The sequence below is a fragment of the Mytilus trossulus genome, chromosome 1 (assembly GCF_036588685.1).
Source record: "Mytilus trossulus isolate FHL-02 chromosome 1, PNRI_Mtr1.1.1.hap1, whole genome shotgun sequence".
Classification (NCBI taxonomy): Eukaryota; Metazoa; Mollusca; class Bivalvia; order Mytilida; family Mytilidae; genus Mytilus; species Mytilus trossulus.
Genome location: NC_086373.1, coordinates 12939827 through 12963719, shown reverse-complemented (window position 1 = coordinate 12963719; position 23893 = coordinate 12939827). Strand labels below are relative to the sequence as shown.

General features: G+C 30.8%; 1 protein-coding gene across 1 annotated transcript; it reads right to left on the bottom strand.

Annotated features, from left to right (window-relative positions):
- Nucleotides 1-1081: 1081 nt before the first annotated feature.
- On the bottom strand, nt 1082-23862 carry LOC134715575 (trifunctional enzyme subunit beta, mitochondrial-like). The gene is made up of 15 exons (XM_063577845.1): nt 23780-23862; nt 11426-11482; nt 10967-11093; nt 10409-10440; nt 9973-10040; nt 9573-9660; nt 8686-8876; nt 5648-5740; nt 5009-5096; nt 4495-4619; nt 3538-3665; nt 3075-3162; nt 2596-2670; nt 2018-2182; nt 1082-1281 (listed from the first exon to the last, which is right to left on the bottom strand). The coding sequence occupies exons 1-15, from the start codon at nt 23832-23834 to the stop codon at nt 1246-1248; spliced, it is 1416 nt and encodes a 471-aa protein (XP_063433915.1). The 5' UTR covers nt 23835-23862; the 3' UTR covers nt 1082-1245.
- Between the last annotated feature and the right edge of the window lie 31 nt (nt 23863-23893).

Below are 23893 nucleotides of genomic sequence, written 5' to 3'. Positions count from 1 at the left end.
AAACGAAAAATAATAAAAAGTATTGGCCAAACTTTTTATTAAGTAGATAAAGGAAGATGTGGTATGAGTGCCAATTGTCTGATTTGAATAGATTACTAAGGCTTTTCTACCTCAGGAATAGATTACCTTAGCTGTATTTGGCAAAACATTTAGGAATTTTTGGTCTTCAATGCTCTTCAACTTCATACTTTATTTGATTCAAGCGTCACTGATGAGTCTTTTGTAGACAAAACAAAGTCCGACTTAAATATATAATTCTAATCCTGGTATCCATGACAAATTTATTTACATATGGAAAAACAAATTTAGAAAGCTTAAAAGAGCTTTAAATCAATGATAAAATATGAGAAGATGATTTTCAAATAAGCTTTCTAACTTCATTTTCTTTTTCTTTCTACAAAATAAAAAAGGGAAATTCCCTACCTACTCTTTTGTAAAATCAAGGTTTTTCAAGTTATCTCCCCTCTATATGAAATATTGGGAATATGCTTGTAGCAAAAATAACCATTTCAATTAATTATGAAAGTGCCAAAAACATGACAGAATACATATACTATAAGTGCATTCACAAGACAAGGTTCACAAAAAGGCTACTAACAGTTTGAGGTCAAATATGATAAAAAATATTTAGAATTTTGTCATTTTTAACTAAAATTGCCATTCATTGGCTATTGAAGCAAAGGACTTTTTCCTTCAATGGTAGTGCTCTGTCATCTTTTCACATCATTGTAAATATAACGGAATTTGATGCGACTGTCATATAAGTGAGAGGTTTAGCGCTATAAAACCAGGTTCAATCAACCTTTTTCTACATTTAAAAATGCCTGTACCAAGTCAGGAAGGAATATGACAGTTGTTATTCATTAGTTTGATGTGTTTTGTCATTTGATTTTGCCATTTTATTAGGGACTTAATTATTGAATTTGTATTTTTGTGATTTTACTTTTCACAAAACCAAGTTACCAATTGACCCTGTTCAAGTGACAGACTGTCTTTTAGCATCATCATCTGCATATAAAGAATTCAACAACACCTTTTATATGTCTGAATATTAGCTGGCAAATGATAAGAGAATCACACATTAAATCATTCATTATTTAATAATAACTCTTATCTTAGCAAAACAGAATACAGATCTGATGAAATAAATATCACAGTGTCCTCATGTACAATAATTTACAATTATGACCAGTATATCCTTGGAGGATGAATAATGATTATGCCACTAAATGTTTGAATCCTACATTATGATGGATATCTTTCTACAAGCATTCCATGGCCCTGCAAAAATAAAAGAAAAACAATGACATTCATGTTTTTTTTTTTTTTACAGTAAACATTTTTAGCTTAAATTTAGTGTGTAAGGTGTGATGATCTTAAAAGAAACATGGTTTCAGCTGATGTTATTAATCTCATATATATCTACATTAAAATTAAAGAAACACTAATTAATGTTGTTTGTTACTTTTATAGTGCAGTAGTCTAAACATTGATGTATGGTTTAAAAGTACATGTCTCATTGTTGAAGATTATTCATGTGACCTTTACAATTTCTGTTGTTTGGTAAGTCTCTCATAAATCTATGCCAATACTAATATACCAACAACTTTTCAATATTATATTTCATTTCCTAAGCTTTTTTGACAATACATGTTCCATTATATTTAGTCAATTTGGGTCTGATTTTAATTAACCCTCTATTTTATGTTGGTCTACAGACACAATTTGTACTTAGGCCTCAACCTCAATCTTATGTTCTTTCCCTGCTGCAATTCTTTTAAGAATTTATAGGAAACTATTTAACAACCTTTGTGTTGCAGTAAACAAAATCTTAATGTGTGAACACATTTGTCTCTGTGAATTTGTATACATAATTCCATAGTGGTTTATCATGCATTTCTAGTACAAAAATAAAAACAATGTAAGGTCAACAGTATTTTAGGTCATTTTTAGCATTTGTATAAGTAATTTATATCCTGTTACAAGTATACATTTAAATTATATGACAATAACTTACAATACCCCCAGCAGCACAAGCTGCCACTAATGCAAACTGTCCATCTTCTTGTTGTAATCTGTGGGCAGCTGTTGTCACCAGTCTCACACCAGTAGCACCAAATGGATGTCCTATTGATAAAGATCCTCCCCAGTTGTTAAATTTCTCCATTTGAGGAATACCAACCTGTAAACAACACAATTTAAATGCTCTTAGTAAAATAGGCATAGGGAAATAGGTTCAACCCCTACATCATACCCAAGTGAGTCAATTTACCATAAATCTGACAAAATCCATAACAAATAAAATCATCTGCATACAGTTTTATTTCTTTAGTGATGAAAAAAATGAACAGCTAAGACTAATCTATTTAGAATTTGGTAAAAGATTGATACTTTAACATTGTTACCTAACTATAATAAATTTTCGTTACTATTTTTTTTTATATCAAACAGAAAAGTTTCATATTCCAGTCGGAGCTTAATTTACACTTAATGAAAGTATTCTTGAAGTGTTTACATTTTTTAAATTAAATTTTTAAAGACACATTGAAATTTTTTAATGACACATAGAAAACATTCTTAATTTTATATATTCACCTTTGTTGTTCTTCCCATCTGTGTTTTGGCAAAGTAATCTGAGTCCATAGCTTTCAAGTTTGCTAAAATTTGTCCCTGAAATTATAACATTCTGACATGGTTAAATTTATCAAAGCTATATTCTACATTATTTATTGGTCAATATGGTATGGCTTTTTCCAATAACTTTTTGTGGATTCAGTATTATTCGTTGGATACCAATATTTGTGGGTTTTGTGGAAACAGGTGAGCAACAAAGTCATATGTTCAACTAATTACAAATTTTCTATATGCTTAGTCTGCAGGATCTATGAAAACTGATACCCACGAAATTAAAAAGAATCCACATTATGGCTGCTGATCACAGTGTAAAGTGTAATGTTGACTACCAAAATTCTTCATCAATTAATAAGTAAAGCCTTAGGCCGATATGGGAGTCTTGGAATGATACCAGGCCAATATGGAAAAGGGCATTTTATAATCTATACATATAAACTTACAGCAAAAGCTTCATGGTATTCAAATACATCAATGTCCTTCATGGTCAATCCAGCTCTTTCTAAAACTTTTGGTGTTGCATAAGTTGGTCTGGAAAAATAATGAGGATAATTTTAGTGTGAAATGAGGCGGTTAAGGTAAGCAAGATCGTAAAAAAATAATACCACAATACATACCCAACTATTGACTTAAGTTTGAATGAAATCCATATGGACATGGACAAAAATAGTTACACTACCAATTCATTCTTATATTCCACCATCAAAGTCATGGTAACCCAAACAACTAATAAAATTTTCTAATATTAAACACAGTATTATGCCTAACAAAATTAATGCAAAAATAATTTCTGTTCACTAAATGAATATGTTTCAAAATGAAGATATGTATGCATTAAATCACTGATTTCATTTCTTTTTTTTTCAGTTAATTAATGGCAGGTAAGATACACAAATTAAAACTTACCCTAACAATAGCTGGTCCTTTGGGTCTTGTGAGACATATACAAAATCTCTGAGGTAAGCTTTAGGTTTTAATCCCATAGCCAAAGCCTTCTCTTCTGACATGATCAGACAAGCTGATGCACCATCAGTCTAAATGAAAAATTAAAACAAAGATGACATTGGAAGGAGTTTAAATCATTTTTGACAAAACAATTTCTATGAAATTTGTAACTTTTAAAACTAAAGCCTAAAAATATCTATCCATTTTTCTGATTCATATAAAATCATAAAAAGTCTTCTAAAATCAAGAGATAAGTAAATTGAGATCTTAGATTTTTATTAAATTTTTCAAGCAACTAGAGAATTACAAGATCTGCATTCAACGACACTTTTATATACATGTAGCAAAATGTATTTCCAGAAAAAAGTATCCATTTTATTCAATTTTTAATAAAATGTATGTTTAAGGGGCCCAAGAGTATAAATCTATTTTTCATTTTATTCATAGATGCCAACCTTTTGACACAATCAGTAACAAACTATCAAATTTTCCGTATTTTTGAAAAGTTTTCAGTAATCATTTATAAACGTGCATTTACCAATAAAAATTACTGACGAGTGGTTGCAAAGTGATGTGCACTAAAATTTGTCTTTTAACATGTTGTGTGAAGTATGTATTCAATTCATTAATTGTTCAGATGTTCTCGACTCGTACATTTTCGTTTTCTCAAGGAGAAGTTTTTATTGCAAAATCGGAAAAACTACGGAAAAATCGTAATGGTTGGCATCTCTGTTTTATTTAGGATTTTGATAATTTTTTTCTATAAAAGAAACTTTATCATATATTTAATATGTGCCATCATTGCATTTAAAATTATATAACAAAAGAGATTGTCCATTTACATAATTTTTATCTTAATTGTGTTATAAATTTTAATTTCATCTGATTTATTTTTAATTGTCATCTAGAAATACACACCAGAAATGATGAATTAGCAGCAGTGATTGTTCCATGAGGTTTTATGAATGCTGGTTTCAGCTTTGCCATTTTTTCATATGATGATGGTCGGATGCCATTGTCTTTGACCACTGGTTTGCTTACTCCTATGTTAAATTAAAATGTGAGGCTATTACAAACCTTTCAATTCAAATAAGTTCTTTATAAACAATAAGAATCTGTTACTTTCAACATTTTGTAATCTTGATTTAATACTGAACATTTTTTTTGTATACCTACTGGAAGTTAATAAGTATGCAGACTTAGGCAAAACTACGAAATAAAATATCCACAAATAATCCTAAGATTATAGGAACATGTATTCAAAACAATTGGTTTAAAAGTTTAACTTTAATTCATCCAAGTATAAAATCTTTTAGAATTTTTGAAAAGTTAATGGAGAATATTTTAAACAACATTTTCAAGCATACAATACAAAACCAAAAGAAAGTCAGTTGTCTGTATATTATATTGTATTTTAAAAGGCTGTACAAACCTGGTACTTTATAAGTAATGACATCACTAAGAAATCCTTTCTCTGTTGCCTCAGCTGCTAGTGTATGTGACCTTATAGCAAAATCATCCTAAATAGAAAATTTGGAAAATTTCCTCAAAAGTTTTCATGTTATTGAACGGACACTGTTTGGCATGCAGTCCACCCGCTGTACATTCCAAAATCAATAACCTCTTTTTAATTAAAAAAAAATATGGTTAAAAATCGTAACAAAATACAGCATAAAAATGTTGCACTTGTTACCTGTCCAGTTGACAATACTAACCTGTGAATTTTTTACACATTCAACACTTTACATACGTTAACTATAAATTCTGATTTTCTGACAGCAATCAGTTATTACAAGGAATGAACTAGATATATGACAAACATAGTTCAACAATTTATCCTTTTACTGATCATTTTATTTTACCTAAGAATCGGCGATCAATGTTATTACATTATAGGAAAACAGCCTTTCCTTATATTTTACAGTATGTAAATGTATCCAACTGAAATAACCATATCATGTCTAGTTTTAACAGTGTTTGAAAAATTGACTGTAATAACCAGGCTTATGATCAGTTTACAAAGAGTATACTTTCAGCCTGTACACCTTTTCACACAGAGTATATAACTAACCTGTTCCTTTCTAGTGACACCAAATGTAGCACAGAGTCTGTCTGCTGAATGACCCATTGATTCACCTGTAGAAAACTCAGCTACAGCAGGTAACTACAAATAAAACATGAATTTTACATTCTGATAAGCAAATCAGTCCAATGGTGTTAAAATCAGTTTATTGTTGTGGTACTGTGGATTCGACCAAATAGCAACCTTACGTATCATCCTCGAACAATCACAAGAGTTCAATTCATCACTCTATTCTGTTTTTGTCGACTTTGCCAAAGCCTTTGACAGCTTAGATAGAGATGTGTTGTGGCAGTTGATGAGACACTATGGCATTCCTGAAAAATTTATTACCATCATCAGAAACACCTATACAGGAATGCAGAGTAAGGTTATACATGAAGGTCAATTAACAGAGGCCTTTGATATAACAACTGGGGTAAGACAAGGCTGTCTCCTTTCACCTATGCTATTCCTCCTGGCAGTTGATTGGATCATGAAGCAAGCCACAGATGGCAGACGAAATGGCATCCAATGGACCATGTTCACTCAGCTGGATGACCTAGACTTTGCCGATGACATTGCATTGCTATCCCACAACCACCAACAAATGCAGGACAAACTAGAGCAGGTTGAAAAGAGAGCAGCAGAAACGGGCCTTTCCATCAATCAAAACAAGACCAAAGTGTTAAAGTCAAACACAAAGTCCCAAGCCAGTCTGATGGTTAACACCCAAGCATTAGAAGAAGTGGAATCCTTTACATACCTTGGAAGCGTAGTGGATAATCTTGGCGGCTCAGATAAAGATGTAAAGATCAGAATTGGCAAAGCCAGAACTGCATTTAACATGATGGGGTCAATCTGGAAAGCACGAAATATCACACTTAAGACCAAAATATGCTTGTTCAATTCAAACGTAAAAACCATTCTCTTATATGGAGCTGAGACTTGGAAAACAACAAAAAACCTGCTTCATAAACTTCAAGTCTTCATTAACAACTGCCTCAGGCGCATCCTTAACATCAGATGGCCTGAGAAGATATCAAACAAAGATCTTTGGGAAAAGACCAACCAATCCCCAGTTGATGAAGAGTTAAAAAAGAGAAAATGGCGATGGATAGGACACACACTGAGGAAGCCAAAAACTAACATTACAAGGCAAGCCTTACAGTGGAACCCACAAGGAAAGCGTAGTAGGGGCAGACCAAGATACACCTGGAGAAGGAATGTTGCAGCCGAGATGGAGAAAGAAGGGTACAAGTGGCATGATCTGGAGAGGCTAGCAAAGAACAGAACAAGGTGGAGAAATATCGTTAGTGGCCTATGCTCCACCAAGGGGCAACAGGATTAAGCAGTTAAGCTGTGGATTCATTTATTTTCGTGGGTACCAATTTTCGTGGATTGAGGAAAACTAACATGTTCGTGGATATTTAATTTCGTGGTTTTGCCAAAGTCTGCATACAAGCCATAAGAAAATTTGTCATTCGTTGAACATTAAATTTCGTGGTTCAACTGTTCCCACGAAATCCACGAAAATTGGTATCCAACGAATAATAATGAATCCACAGTAATATAAAAAATTACACATATATATAAAAAGAGTAGTTTTGTATGTTTTAACAATGTCTGCATATGTAAAGCTTTTTTTAAAATATACTTTTGACAGAATGTGTACGGATTGATTGCTTAGTCTTAGAGGCATGATTTTTTTATTAGTTTTTAATGGCTTTGAACTAGCTGTCAGATAACTGTGAGTACTCTCAGATCTGTTCATTGTGTCTTTTTGTGTCGGGATGTATAAGTACCCGGCAACATCCACTTTTATTGTTTGTCTATCTGATGAGTTAAGCCTTTTTCAACTGATTTTTATAGTTCGTTCTTATGTTGTACTCTTATACCACTGTCCCAGGTTAGGGGGAGGGTTGGGATCCCGCTAACATGTTTAACCTCGCCACATTATTTATGTATATGCCTGTCCCAAGTCAGGAGCCTGTAATTCAGTGGTTGTTGTTTGTTTATGTGTTACATATTTGTTTTTCGTTCAGTTTTTTACATTGATAAGGCTGTTAGTTTTCTCGTTTGAATTGTTTTACATTGTCTTATCGGGGCCTTTTATAGCTGACTATATGCAGTATGGGCTTTGCTCATTGTTGAAGGCCGTATGGTGACCTATAATTGTTAATGTTTGTGTCATTTTGGTCTTTTGTGGATAGTTGTCTCATTGGCAATCATACCACATCTTCTTTTTTTATACATTTAATTTATTACAATATTAAAAGAAAGTATATTCAAGCAAAATTTTTCGTCAGCGGAATTTTATTGCATTATAATTAAGAGTATAGCTCACACTTAAGTCCCTTCATTATTGGAAATTCAAAGGAATCACCTTTCAATAACTGAACCTATAAAAATGTATCTTTTTCTGTCAGTATAGGAAACAAACATCAAAATAAGCTGCCCTTTCATTGTTACCTTTTTGGACGCCTTGCCTCAAGAGATATTCCAGAATTAAGTGTATGTGGGGCTTTAAAAGGCACATTGTTATAACAATCACCCACACAATATAATTGAAAATCATCCCATCTATCCATAAATATTTTAAACTAGATGTGTCAAAGAGACACAAATGGCCTGTCTCAAAAAGTTGGAAAATATGCAATTTCAATAACACATGTGGACACAAACATGATGGTAGTCTCATATATATCAAAAATCAACTTTAAATCTGAAGGTGTATAGAAAAATGTTTGTATAACTGTTTATAAAGTTGTAAACCCTTAATTTTGGAAAAATTAGTGAAGTGGAAAAAAACTTAAACTTTATCTGTAACTTATGATGGTTTAATAACTCACATACAAAAAATCATACCAATATCTGAAGGTGTTTAGAAAAAAAACCTATGTATAATGGTTTGTTGCGGAATGACGGAATGACAGAATAACAGACAAGGGTAAAACGACAATGTATATGGCATCGACAACTTCATTGCGGGGCCATCAAAAGATTGACTCATCATATATTGTCCTTCTGGTATATAAAAGTACACTTACCTCAGGTGCCCATATGGAAGGTTTAATCATCTGAGAGAAAAGACCTAGTTTTGCTGGTAATGTTTTTGCCTTAGGAAAAGACAACATATGCTTTCTCATCTTTCTACTAAATCTTATAGGTACATCAGACATAAATTCAACACCGCCAGCAACCACAGTGTCCATTTGACCAGATGCAATCATCCCAATTCCTACAATACAAGTGAAATATACAATAAAATTGGTTAAGCTAAGTCATAAGCATTCATTGCTCTATAGAATTCACTAGAGAACATGATATGGGAAGCTTAAATGTACTTTCTTCCAAACAAATGACTTGAAAGAGAATTACAAAAATTTATCTAAGAGTAGTGTTAAGGGAGTTCATTTCTCAAATTTAAAATAATTAACTTTTCCAAACACTAGCTTATATAAAAATGAGTTTCACAAAAATGATTAAATCTTTCTTTTAAAATTTTGATAGCATTTTTGTATGAAGCATTTTCAGATATATCAATAAATAATTCACATTTTTGTCCAGAGTTCTAAAATAAATGCACACTAAATTTCAGAATTTTTACAGTAACATGTCGGAATTTCCAGTCTTTATGTACATGTTTATGCAAATTTTATATCATTGTTCACAATTAAATTGTAACAGTTACTAATGGAAACTTATAGAGTAATATATCACTTTCCTTGGAGCATAGTAGGACTATTTGTACATCGAAAGCAAAAATATATAATCCAGTACATGCATACAGTCATAGGTACAACTTTTTAAATTTTAAAAAGAGATTCATGTTAAGACTAAAATACCTTTACAAAAAAAAGACAGTAACAATTCTTTAGGTAATAAAGCTAGTTTAAGCTACAAACCTAACAGAAAATCTATTGATTGTACATACCTGTAGTAATAGCTTGGTTTGATGAAATGCATGCTTGAGTGACAGTATGAGATGGTATTTTGTCTGAAAAACCAGCACCAAGGGCTGCCTGAAATAAAAGTGATCAATAAAATGGTTTGGAAATTTTCACAACAGACTTTTTGCAACCAGAGCAATTTTGTGATTATCTGAAATCAAATTCATTTTTTTTCTGTATTTTCCCATACAATGATTAGGTTTAAATTTTGAGGTTATAAATATAGGAGCTCCATAATTTCAGACAAATATTGGTGAATTTGTTTAAATTTTATATTTGATTCTCTTTTTTATACAGCCTATCATTATTGTGTATTAGTTTTACATGTCTGCTTGAAATATTTATTATAATAGGATAACAAGTGTAACATCAACTTTTCCTTACCTCTCTTGCCACATTACTGGTTTTTACTTCCTGGATAACTATTCCATACACAATGTAATCAACTATATCTACAAAATTCAAATATCTAGGTTAATTCATAATATTTTATTACACGATTCTGTATGGTAACACTTCTGTTTCATTAACCTTATCCATACATGTTTTTTTTATTTAGAAAAATAAACAATGGGTTTTGTCATTGAGAAAGCTTGCAGATTCTTATTAATACTATCTTTAAGTAAATTATAGGTTTACTTATTACAACCAAGGTTCAAGGCACCATATTGATAATATTAACTCCATCTCCAAATTTTGGAATAAGTTCAGTGTAAATGTCCTCAGAATCACACAAAAAGATTGTTTTCAGTTGTATTTTTCCTGTCAATATTCCAAAATATCAGAAATATATTAAATCAAATATTTAGAATTAACTTACCTTTGTCTACTCCTGACTTTTTAACCAATCCACTGAAGTAAAAAAAGTTTAAAAATGATAAATAATAAAGATTTCAAAGTGTCTTGTTTTTTATATGTATTAAACTTTATTATACCTAATGCATTTCTTTGTAATATGAAATTTACTAATATGATGATTAACACACCCTGACCCCATTCAAAATATATTTAGGTTATAATTTGTACTTGTACAAATTAAAATAAATTGGTTTCGTAGATTTTTTTTAGAAATGGTTTGGATTTTAAAAACTAAAAATTAAAGTGTAGGGTGTAAATTGTGTGATAAAAACAATATATTTGTACTTGCTACCAAACAGGAGAAAATCTTGGCAAGCCCTGCTCTTCATCCTGTTTTCTAAATCTCGTTAAATAAATTAAAAGTTTTCTGATAATATACATATATTGTATATTTATGTGAACTTTAAGTTTTGTTAACAGATACATGTAAATTGACGATACATTTATCAAAATAGGATACACAGTTCTCACTATACACTTTTTTCTCAATACCTGTGAAATTTGTACATGAAATACTCACTGTAATGCTGCTCTTGCCAGGTCGTGTGGCATTAAATTTTTATAATCTGTTCCTGACATCAAAAATGGAGTCCTTACTCCCTCAACCAGAACTACATTTTTAACTCCTGGCTTGGATAAAGTCTTTTCTAAAAAATAAATGGGAAGTCTATAATTCTAATACAAATAAATATTCAAGCTGCAAGAATTATTTTTTAAATATATTATTTTAACAAACATTTCATTAAAATATTTAAATCAATTAAACATAATATCCTTTTTATATTGATTGTTTAGTCTTTTTAGCCACATGATATAATTCAGACCAGAAAGTAACTCATTTTTCATCTTTGTTTTTCTTGAAGAAAACGGCAAATATCTATTTCAGTATGAGCTGTGAAATTTTATTGACACTTATATTCTAACTTATTTGAATTAAAGCAGTCTCATATTCCACATTCTTTGTAAATGTATTACATACCTTTTCTTGGTGCACAAAGACTATGATTCACAGAGGTGCTCAAACATCTTAAACTAACTGCAAGAAAAAAAAAACACATTTTTTTTTTATTAACTCTTATGTTGTAATCTGTCACGTGTGTTTCCCATTAGAAAATGACAAATACATGTAGGGTTTTCAAAAGAATTAAATTAAATTATAAAATTCAATACTTATAATTATAAAACGTTGAAGTTATGATAAGGTTGAAGAGTTTAATACACCAATCTCGAATAGTATACATATGTAATAACACAATAAAAAAGACATGGGAAATGTACAAGAAAGTGCACTATTTCAAGAGTCGTATATGCCTCTTTCTATAAATCTTTAACTATTTAGAGTGTATATGTGTTGACTGATGTAAATTTTGTCTACAGCATGAGGGTGAAAGGTATGTCATTATTAGTTGAAATAGTCAAACCTGCCTCAACTGCCACCTGCTTCAGACAGTCACTTTGAGACCCTACCAAACATAATTATATTTCCTCTATGTTATTTTATTATTTTCAATGGTCTCCTAAAAAGACAGTGACATTCAGCTTTAACCCTAGTTTCACTCGGAATTGTCATTTCAACTTCTCACAATAACCATTCCAATGCTTTGAGCTATCAAAATTTGAAAATGACAATAAATAAATATATAAATTTAATGAATTTCTTGTGCTGACCTCTTTTCAAGTATCCATTGAAAACGTTTCAACAACTTTATCTCTTTATAAAGATTGACTTTTTCAATACCTAGTCATAATGCAGAAATCTGTTATTTTTTAATTTGTTTGCAACAGTACACACCTTATCTCTATTGTCTGCCATTACTGGACATCACAAAAGGTTGATTTCATAATACAAAATATCTGACACCAAAATGGAAAAGTGATTGTTGTATGACGTCAATAGTTCAAAGGGGCAGATTTTCAAACCATCATGGAAAGATTTCCAAATAGATACAAGGTGTATCATCAATAAATCCTCACAAAACACTGAAATAACCTCATTCAAAAGGTCACCTCTGTTTAAAAGTACAGGTTTGATAGTAAGTGAAGATAAGTTAAAAACATTATAAAATGAAAAGCCTATTACAGGACTTTATTGGTTTATAAACTCTACCAATCACTCACAAAAAAATATCAGTCTGAAGGACTTTTATGATATGTTTGTGAGTCACTTGGTCCAGTTTATACACCAATAAATTCCTTTTAAGGCATTTAATTCTTATAATTCTTTAAATTTAGAATAGGAGATAAAGAATATTTTTTCCAATATTCTTAATCTCTATCACACGTAAATTGTATATTTGTGTCATAAAATAGACCTGGCAAATGAAAATAGATGTATGTGTCGGTAAACGCAAAGTGTCATAAAATAGACCTGGCGCATGAAAATACATGTAGTGATGTACAATGTATGTGTTGGTTAACGCAAAACTGTGAAATTTGTGATCTGTTAAAGAATAAACTGCAAACACTCTTATTATCATTCAAATGAATGTTTCGTATGTATGTGGTAGAGACGATTTTCGTTGATTTTATTATTTAAATCACTTCTCTGTATAGTTTATCATTATTACTTATTGATTAGTTTATCTATGTATTATTTAATTATTAGAGTATTTAGTATTAATCAGCTATGCTTGACCGCACAGTGGTAACTGTTTCTGCCTATACAATTTATATATCATTAGTTAGAAAGCTCAGGTGAATTTCTCTGTGGTCAGAATTATCTGTGTTCTCATTGGTTAATTGGGACATACCCCCAGATTTGAAATGGTATTGTTTGAGAAAAATGGAGAATTTATATTGACTTTAGTTTGTGCTATATTTATATTGTTTGGAATGGAATGATATTTCATTGATAGTCATTTGCAGTATTTTGGACATATGGAATTTAGTATATTCACTTTATAAGGTAAGAATGCACTTTATTTACTTTGAGTAGAATGAGAGATGAATGAATTGTATGGAACGCTGTAAGCCCTATTTGGTAGGTATAACCCTATATTCCTATATTATGTAAATGTGTGTAAAAGAGATGATTCCGAGTATGAGTCATATGAAGGCGTAGTTTGCAAGTAGGGAGATAGATTTTTGAATGATTCTGAGAATGACCTTTGACCCTTATGTCATGAGTCTCATACGTCACATTGCTTTTTACTGATTCTACGTCATAGCCTGTAATTTTAATATATGATAATCAAGTTTATATTACTATTGTGATTGATTATTAAAAACATTGTAATGCTTTGATTATATGGAACTGAAATGTGTATTTGAATACTTATTGTGTTGTACATTGCTTGTAGGACCCATTGATCATACAGACATATATTTGATGTTAGAAGTAGAGCATTGGTTATAATGCTAATATAGTGCTGTTGATGTAATAGCCTGATTCCATAAATCGGTAAGGCTTATCTTGATCTCTATTGATATACGTATTATTGATATACTATGGTACCTTGATATATGTTAATAGAATGTTTGATAGTTATATTCAAATGTAGATCATATACTTATTATTACGTTTACGTTCGTTATGGCTATGATATTTTAACTTTGTATTTATTAAATGACGTCAGCCTTTATAAATGCAATATGTGATTACTTCATACAGTACAGTTCAAGAGTACCAACTCTCCCACACCCTACACCGAGGAAAATGTCGGAGCCACTCCGACAAACTCCGATATTCCTCCCAAAATGTTGGGAGGAATTTGGGAGTAATCTCTCCCAAAATCAGGTAAATGTTTATTGTGATAACGAGCTCACTCTCTACACCGAGGAATTAATTGCCCTTATCCTACTTTGATCTATACCGGCACAGGACTGAATGGGTAATTGGATTACCTGACAGGTAAAGGTTGAAGTAATAAAGAGTTATATTTCCGGTCTACTGTACCAGTTTAAGTGTCAAACAGGTGTATTATTTTAAATGTCTTTTATACTAATTAAATTTCATTTGTGGTAATAAAAACTAAAGTCAAAATATTTTCGTATTATTTGTTAGCCCATCTAAAAATATCTTAACCTTAATGTACTTGCTTAAAAAAAAAAACGATTATAAAATATAGCGGAATATGTGAAAAACAAAATATTCTACTTCAAAGTTAAAGTCTTTATCTAAAAATTATAAGTCTAAAAGTTTTATATATGCAAGTAAAAAGGAAAATTTATTCACCATTCATTAGACAAAATGATTGCCCCGTATTAATTGTGTAAATCTACGGCATTTTCTTTTTACGATTATCTAATTGCTGGAATGAATAAAAGATTTAAAAGCAAAATGTTGTTGTTAATTCTTTCAATTTTATTTAAGTTTTATAAAAAATGAAAACTACTTAATTTTGACCTCGATGTCTTCACCAGTAAATTAATATTTTATTTATGAAATGAGCATACTTGTGTAAAAATAACCGGAAACTTTCGCTAAATTAATCTGAGCAGTTAAATAAAATTACGTGTTTGAAAGTTTTGTATATTCAAGTAAAAAGGAAAATATTATTCACCATTCGTTATGCTTAACAATTACGGCATTTTCGTTTTACGATTTGTTGGCAGTACAGCAGAATAATAATACATTTCTGTTACAACAGGAATACTTCCAGCTGCAATGTAAATTTGTGTATTTTCAACAAAAGATTTTAAAAACAATTATTTGCTGTGCGAAGACAATTCCACGATACACATCTCAGTTATCAACAGTTTGGGTTGAACTTGAACTTGACTTACTTAACAATGTTAAATGCTAAAAATAGTTTACATCAATGTTATCCACAGCACGAGTTTTTTAAAGGGCGGGAAAAAATATCGCATACTAGTAAACTCAGGTGACCTTTCTGGCCAACCGTGGGAAAGTCCATTCAAGGTTTCTAAAGTTGCAGAACGACATTTTTGTGCAATCGTATTGAGGCTCCAGAAGGTCCTTTTACAATTGATTTATCGGGAAAATATCATTCTTATCTGAATAAACGTGAACACATTTTTAACTATTTGAATTTTAATGTTTTATCTTTCAAAAAAGAAAGTACATTAGTTATATGTCCATGGTCAATAATATAGATTTACAGTTGGTGATGTATTAATTGAAATTATGATGGAAATTGTCCGGGGTGACTGATTGTATTCAAATGACAATAATCATGATAATACGATAAAGAAATGTGTCTGATAAAGAAATGCCAATTGTAGGCGGTTGGGAAATTTTGAAAATAAAATGATGACTGATTTAACTGGAATAGAATATTATGATGGGCAATTATGAGGTTTGATAAATTTTATTAATAATTAAAGGATTAGTGACCTATCGGATAGCGATAAGCGGATTACTTATCATCACAACTTTTAACATCTTTTGTAAACGTAAAATGATTGAGCGTCATAAACTTGTCAAACACCGGTAGAATTATAGTACATTTATAATATAATTAATGTGAAAATATTTGTCACTTTCCAAATTCAAATGACGAAATTGATATAGAATAGAATAGAATATCTTTTATTTCCATAAGAGGTACCCACAAGGGGCATAGTGCATATACATTCATGACAATATATAGTTACAAACAATTACAAATACAATAAAGCAAAACAACAAAACAGTATGCTTTAAAAAGTTAGACATTTTAAATGATATAAATACTTTCGTCAATTTGAAAACCGTTCCGTAAAATGCGAAAATGACGAGCACTATCAATATCACTTGAAATTATTTCCTTTGTCAACAGAGTTGTCATTTAACAGTTTCTGTTCGTAATTAGAATTATTCAAGTCTGTATAAATGTACCGAGGTGGTGAAACATCATATTTTACATTGCTCAATAAATTAAGTTTACTTGATGATCCGATGAATCGGTTCATCGGGTTACCGAAAAAAAACATGATTTTATTAGCCAGTTGATTTTTTAATAATGAACAATTAAAGGGATAATTCGCGATTTTTCACTTTTCATCTTATTATGTTCATAATACCATAAAAAACATATTCACCAAGTTTTATTTTGATATGAAATCTAATAAAGGAGAAAATTAAGAATTATTAATTTTATTTCTTCAAATTTCCTGACTTATGTGACGTAGTTTAAGTCTTTAAGCATGCCGGGAGTGAAAATAATCTCATTTTAAATCTTAATCGTTAATCATCTTATAACTCTATTTAAAGCGCATCGACGACGTTTGGTGTAGCTATTAACCAACTAATAATAAAGATGGAACAGCGCTCATCTCGAAATTAGAATGTACGATTTATATTTTAATATTTTCTGTTATGATTAAAGTGATACAAGTAAATCGTATAAAATATTTTTTTATGATTTTTTTTTCCGACGAATATTTTGAACAAACATATATAACTGAAAGTATTTTAAAAATGCATGTTTGTACTTTTTACCTTTTACGTCAGTCTAGTGAATATGTGCTGCTAGTACATTTACATAGTGTCCAAATACGGCCCGCAAATACAATGTGTATTGTACTTTGACACTTACATAAAGTTACTACCTGTTGAATGCGTGGTTAAATTCAAGTTAATTAAAAGATTAACATTTTGTATCTTTTGATCTTTACTCGGTGAATTTAAGCCGTCACGGTTCACTTTTCTAGGTGTGAACAACATTTTGTATGAAAGATAAACGGGGGAATCTTAATATTTTCCATGAGCTCAGTTTAATTAAATATATTATTAACGCTGAATATTTCTGGTTAAAAAAAATAAGAAATACTTAATTAATTTAATTGAATAAATTTATAAATAATGATGTCCTTATAAACACGAGTAAATGAATTAAAAAAAAAAAAAGAATCGGTGACCTTGAATTTTTGAAATAGATAGTAATTACCAACTGCAGTTATATAATTGGGTCGTTCAAAGCGAAATATTCAGGAAGAAACGTCCTTATCAAAATAATTTAATTAATTCAGCGTTCTAATTCTTCAGCTATTTAAACGAGAATATCAAAAATGTTGACAGAAAATTGAAAGGTCAACTTTGTCTTATTGGAACGGAATTGAATAAGAACGATTTTTTTTAATTCTTTGTGATTAAATCTTGCAATGAGCTTTCTATTTTATTTCAATCAGTGTATGGTTTCAACACCGAGGCCTTCAAAATCTTACATGAATACCCAGTGATTTGTTTGGATAACCTGGAATTCAAATAATGGAATCACCATTGTTATAAATACACAAGCTAATCTAACTTTTAACTTCTATCTAATATTTAGCCAAGATTAAAAGACGTCAAATTAACTTAATCAATTAACTTTTTCTCAATTCCTTGTTTTCTAATGATTGTCAGGCACCAGAGCGTGGTTGTTTTTGTAAAAAGAAAAAAAGTTTGATATATAAGCCTTTTTAATAAATCTATACTACATGTATAAGCTAAAATGTCTAGTTCAGAGAGTGAAAGTTCAGATGTCTCCAGCTCCCAAAGTGAGACAAATTTTGACGAGTGTTGTCAATTTGGGTACATATTAGAACCGGAGTACACTGAAGAGGAACTCCAACAAATTGAAGCAGAAGAAACTTCTAGACAACAGGATATTATAAATAATCCTCGCAAGTTTGACACCAATTGGTGTTCATGTAAAAACTGTATAGTCATGCCATTGCCAGCGGAGTGTTTCTGCTGCCACGAATTTACGCTATTAGAAGAAAATATTAATTTGGGTGAATGTTTTACTGAAAATACAGATTTTAGAATAGTTTGTTTAAACCCCGTTGTTCTTGAAACAAGCTACATAAGTTTCCTGAGATACAAGCGCCATAGAGGGAGAGCTCCAGACGTACTTACTAACAGACAAAGCAGGCTTATGGCTTATCGTCAGTTTGTGTGTTGGGTCAGGAAAGGTCAACCACTTGGCAATAAACACAGAATAACCCTACCAACTTGTGTAGTTAATGTCATCAAAAAAGAGTTTCCATCGTTGGATGGGGTATACGAAGGATTCAAAGAATGTGAAAGTGACACTTCAGACTCTGAATAGTTCTAAAATCATTTTCACGATTAACCAATACAATTTTTCACAGAATGTTTCAGATTCATTTCATTATTTGTGTATAAATAAATCTATTTATGAACTATTTAATTTTGAGGTCTAATTTTATAGAGTTGCTTGTTGTATATATTAACATGAAGGTTTGGTATACCACAGTACCACGGAGCGTTGATATCATTTGACACGAGATCCTCCCGAGATGTTGGTGGGGTTCTTGTTGGGCAACCTAAACCGGTTTCCGATGATCTGTTTTTTATCTGTTTTTTGTTTCTTTTTGTCTTTTTATCGTTTATTGGTTATGTTTTATTATGACGTTGTCAGTGTGTTTTTTAATACTAAATATAACTTCCCGTTTTGGTACCTTCTGCCTTTTTACAAACAAGACCTTGAAACTGAACATTGGAAATGTATCATGCTACTACACAATGCAACAAGTTTGTAAGAAAACCTTATATTGAAATGACAACTCATTTGAATTATTGAATGTACATGTACAGAAAGACAAACGAATACCGTATCTAGAGACAACCACAAACTAAGTATCATCTTCGTGTCATAATTGCGCATGCTTGTCTCTTCACATACAAGTAAACGCAAATTTCCTAAGTGCAAAATATTTCGTAAATGCGCCCGCTCATATCGAAAATAGGACAAGAAAGTATAAGATAGTCATCCATAATTCTCGGTTAAATTCTCTAGGATTTACTCCCAACAATGTTGTAAAATGATGAAGTTTTATTTTTCTTAAATTATTCATTACAACTCAAGACCATTACTTAAATTAAACATTTGATAAGCAAATAAAACAATCTGACAAAACATAATGAAAGTTATTGTGTACAAAAGCATTGGCGGATCCAGAGGGAGTGGTTTCGGGGTTGGACCCCCCCCCCCCCCCCCCCGCCCCCTTGTTTTTAGGCCGATCAATGCATTTGAAGTGAGACATGTAGTTGGAACCCTCCTTTTTAATGTGACTGGTTCCATCCCGAAAAGAAAATCTCTTGTACAATTGAAAATTCAAAAAGAAATCATTTTACATGGTACGTGTACAGTACTAGATAATCTTCTACACATTAATTTTGAAGCCGAAGTCAAAATTATTCATTTACGGTGTTTTTGTTTCTGTCTTTGCACATGTCAGAATTATTCAGCCTGTGGAAATAAATTTTAAACTCTTAATTTCATATTTGGACGGATTTGTGTATTTCAATCATATTAGGGGCATACATTGTTAACAGGATGTATAATACACCTGACTATATTTTTGATGGCACTTTTACCTGTGCACACCTGGGTAAAACAGCTGGGTCCGGAATTGTGTAATGTCACCAGTTTATTAGCCTGCAGGAAGTATCTAGAATACCTGAATGTGACACTATTACACGACCTCTGGCAATAATTCAAAAGATCGTCGGTTTTCATATTAAAGTAAAATACCCGAAATGAATAAAATCTATTACAGATAAAAGACTTTTTTTGCATATTATTTTCGAAAAAATCATTAGAATAATTATATGCTTTAACAACTTCCAAATTAGTGTCCACCCACTAGATGTATTCCTATCATAAATATAGTAAGAAAAATTACTCCTACGATTGACAATAAATCATTACACATTTCGTTAGCCTAGCTGTCGACATTTTATATCCCGAAACTGCTTAGTCTTAACTTGTAGGACCACGCAACTGGGTTGACCTAGTAGACAAATAAAAAGCATAACAAGGGGGTGGAAAGATCTATTAAGTTTCCGTTTCCACACGAATCGGGGAAGACATACGCTCCCATATACCCATCACCCTTTCAACCTTTTCTATGGGGCAATATGGAAAAGGCGGGAAAGGGGGTGGGGGGTTGGGGGGGGATCTGTAATTATACTACATGTAAATAAAGTCTTATTTTTAAACCAATTTTATTTTAAGCAAATGAACCTTTAAATGTTTTACGTAATTTTTATTTTTTTATGTACACACAAGGACTCATATAGTTAATTCTATCAATGTAGGAATCATTTATGTTTAAGAAAATCTTTATTTCATTAAAATCCATCAACAACTTTTAAAGTTTTAAGGTGTACAGTGTGGTTTCTCCAATGATTCTCTACATATTTTTTTATCACAAGGATTGTTAGGAAGTTACCTATCCCTCTATATACGTCCCTGGTACACATACGTTTTTTTTGCACCTAATAAAAAATTATACTTCATTGAACTTGTGAATTTACGACAGAAAGTCACAAAACAAAACGTCATATATAATTCAGTTTCGAGTTTATTTTTCTTTAAACGAGTAAACGTTTAAATTAATTAATTCTTTTGGGGTTTGTTCTGAAATATTATTTTTAAAGCAAGTTTTAAACAGAATTTATTAAATTGATATAAATGACATCACATGATTGTTATAAAATCAAAATGCCGAAGTGGCTAGGTACCTTTTATGGCTTCATTGTGCCAAGAAATATAACCCCCCTTGCATGATTGAAATCAAATATCTATTATTTTAAGGCTTATAAACAAGTTCATAAACTTAAATTGAATAAATATAATAAATAATATAATATTTGAAGATTTTTTTCTTGTATGTATTCAAATATTATCAACAAATTTATTGTGACTTTTTGTCTGTGACCTTTTTACCCGTTTACTAAAATACTACTTGTAAACAACAAAATCTGTTACTAATGCATGAATGTCGAAACACTGAACTACGTCCGAGTTGAACATCCGTACGCTTGACAAGTCATTTTGATACTGAATATACGATATGCCATGCTTGTTTTTTCGCTTTGTGGTATTCAGATATTTTATTCAAATATACTCACCACGTGACAATTTGGATCGGAGATGCCGTCAAAATGGCGATAAGTCGAGAAGTGATAGTGGGATTTTGATTTTGATTTTAATCACTCATCTAGAAGAATTGAACAATAATTTTAACAAATCTATGATTATTTATATCAAATAAACATAATATAAAATTTTCATATTTTTGCGAAGTTTCCCTTTAATGCGCTGATATTGCTTATTGAATAAGTTATAAAAGAAACTAATTGTGGCAAAATCGTCCTTGCTGAAAGAACACAATGTATGACCTGACCGGACTGTAATAGAAACACAAAATAACAATTTTCTTCATACTTTTTCGTATGTACGTTCTATTTTAAAGACAACGGCATAAGACACAAATATAAAAGATAATAATTATCTTATTCTAAATGATATTGTCACATCTTTATCTGTCAAAGAAAGGAAAACATTTGTTCAATTTATAATACCGTGATTTTAAAGCACACCTGTGCAACCAAGATCGATTAAATGTTCAAAGGTAAATTATCTGGGTAATCCAATTATGTTGTCACGCGTCGTTAATTTGAAGTACATCCGATGGGCAATAAACCAATTAACAGCCACGCGGTGTTGGGAGAGAATCTTTGGAGGATTTTAGGAGTGAAATCCGCGGTACTCGGTGTGATTCCGAGAAACACGGAAATCGGAGAAAAAAGTTATCGAATCGATATTTTTGAACAGTACTGTATGTAACTGTGATAGTTAATAACTTTATTATATATTTGTTATTATTATTTCAGGGCTGTATTTATTATATCTCCTGAATATTAATAAAGTATGAAGAACCCTAAACAGAGTGTTGTTATACGAGCCTTAAAACCACCCTTTTATAATTCCATAAATCGGTAAGGCTTATCTTGATCTCTATTGATATACGTATTATTGATATACTATGGTACCTTGATATATGTTAATAGAATGTTTGATAGTTATATTCAAAAGTAGATCATATACTTATTACTATGTTTACGTTCGTTATGGCTATGATATTTTAACTTTGTATTTATTAAGGATGTACACCTCTGAGGAGCCAAAAATTTCTAGAATTAAACTTTTTTTCTTAACCTGATTTTTAGGTTTATAAGACTGTAACAAAACAATTGGTGAAGAAAAAATCATATGGTGGTGTGCTTCTTTTTTTGCTACGGCCCTTTGAAAATGCCCAATTTTGATGATTTTCTCACTTTTCATCGATTTTTACCTATTTTTGGGCTATTATCGTGAAAAAAATCACAGTTCCACAATTAAACTTTTTTTCATACTTTCAAAAGATGAAGTGGACCAATCTGAATAAATTTAACTTACAAAAACTATAGGTAGGTGTTAATATAAGAAAGTTTTATCATATTTTGATGCTTTTTTGTGTAAAATTTACCATACTGCGAATTTTGTATTTTTATGATTTTTCTCATTTTAAAGAACAAAATGCATATAAATTCAACTTTTTTGTTATAAATGATTGAAAAAATACATATCTAAGAAGTTTGAAAAGACCAAAATGAGATGGGATGTATATTATTCTTGTAAAATCATTTTTTGTATCCCTCACCCATTTTCTCAAAATTTTGACTAAAAATACTGACTTGAATGTTCGTAAAATTTGAAAACTGGATTATTCAAAAACCGTTCATGGTAAATACACAATTTTTTCACAGAGTTATGTTTGATTATAATATTTTTAAAATTCATTGATATTTTCCACTTCTATCATATGTTTTGGAAATAATTTAAGAACGAGATTTCAACGAGACTGAACGAGACTGAAAAGTCAGAAGAATACATCCTTAAATGACGTCAGCCTTTATAAATGCAATATGTGATTACTTCATATGTAACTGTGATAGTTAATAACTTTATTATATATTTGTTATTATTATTTCAGGGCTGTATTTATTATATTTCCTGAATATTAATAAAGTATGAAGAACCCTAAACAGAGTGTTGTTATACGAGCCTTAAAACCACCATGTTATATGTATTATATAATTAAATGATTAACGCAAAGTAAAAACGAATTTTGTTAACTCAGTCTGGTTATTATCACCATCATCATGGCAATCTTGTTTACATTGGTTACAAAAAGAAATTAGGTCTGTTGAAAAATAAACATCAAGAACAACTACTGGAAGTTCTCTTGACCAATCATATCACTGTATTCCCTAATATGCAAATCATATAAGAATTATTAAAAAAAAAGGTAGATGAAAAAAGGGGGGTCCAAATGCCTGTGATTAATCTGAAATAAGTATGATTTTAATCATGAGCATGAGAAAGTCAGTAATAAAATAAGTGAAATGCCTTAAGTTTATGCATTTAAATTTACAGCACTGTCTTGTTCGAATAATATCAATAATTTTCGTTCTTTTCAAAGACTGCACATATTTCGGACATGTCTGAAAATGTGACGTCTCCAAAGTTTTTATGTTGAAGGCTTTCGTGTATTTCTACAATTTCAAATCAACCATACTACTACAGATTATGCGTTTATAACAGTAACCTACAAGGTAAAGCTTGATGTTTCAAGGCTAAAACGGTTCTTCTCATGGAGGCAGCCATGACAGTTGATGTTGACCGTTGGACTTCACGTGACCTATAAGAAAATAGTCGATTGTGTC

Coding starts and splice junctions, on each gene's coding strand:
- LOC134715575 (XM_063577845.1), bottom strand. CDS start 23,834: ATGGCTGCCTCCATGAGAAGAACCGTTTTAGCCTTGAAACATCAAGCT. Junction 10,441..10,966: donor CTGGCAAGAGCAGCATTACA/GTGAGTATTTCA, acceptor TTTTTACTTCAG/TGGATTGGTTAAAAAGTCAG. Junction 5,097..5,647: donor GTGTCACTAGAAAGGAACAG/GTTAGTTATATA, acceptor TTTTCTATTTAG/GATGATTTTGCTATAAGGTC.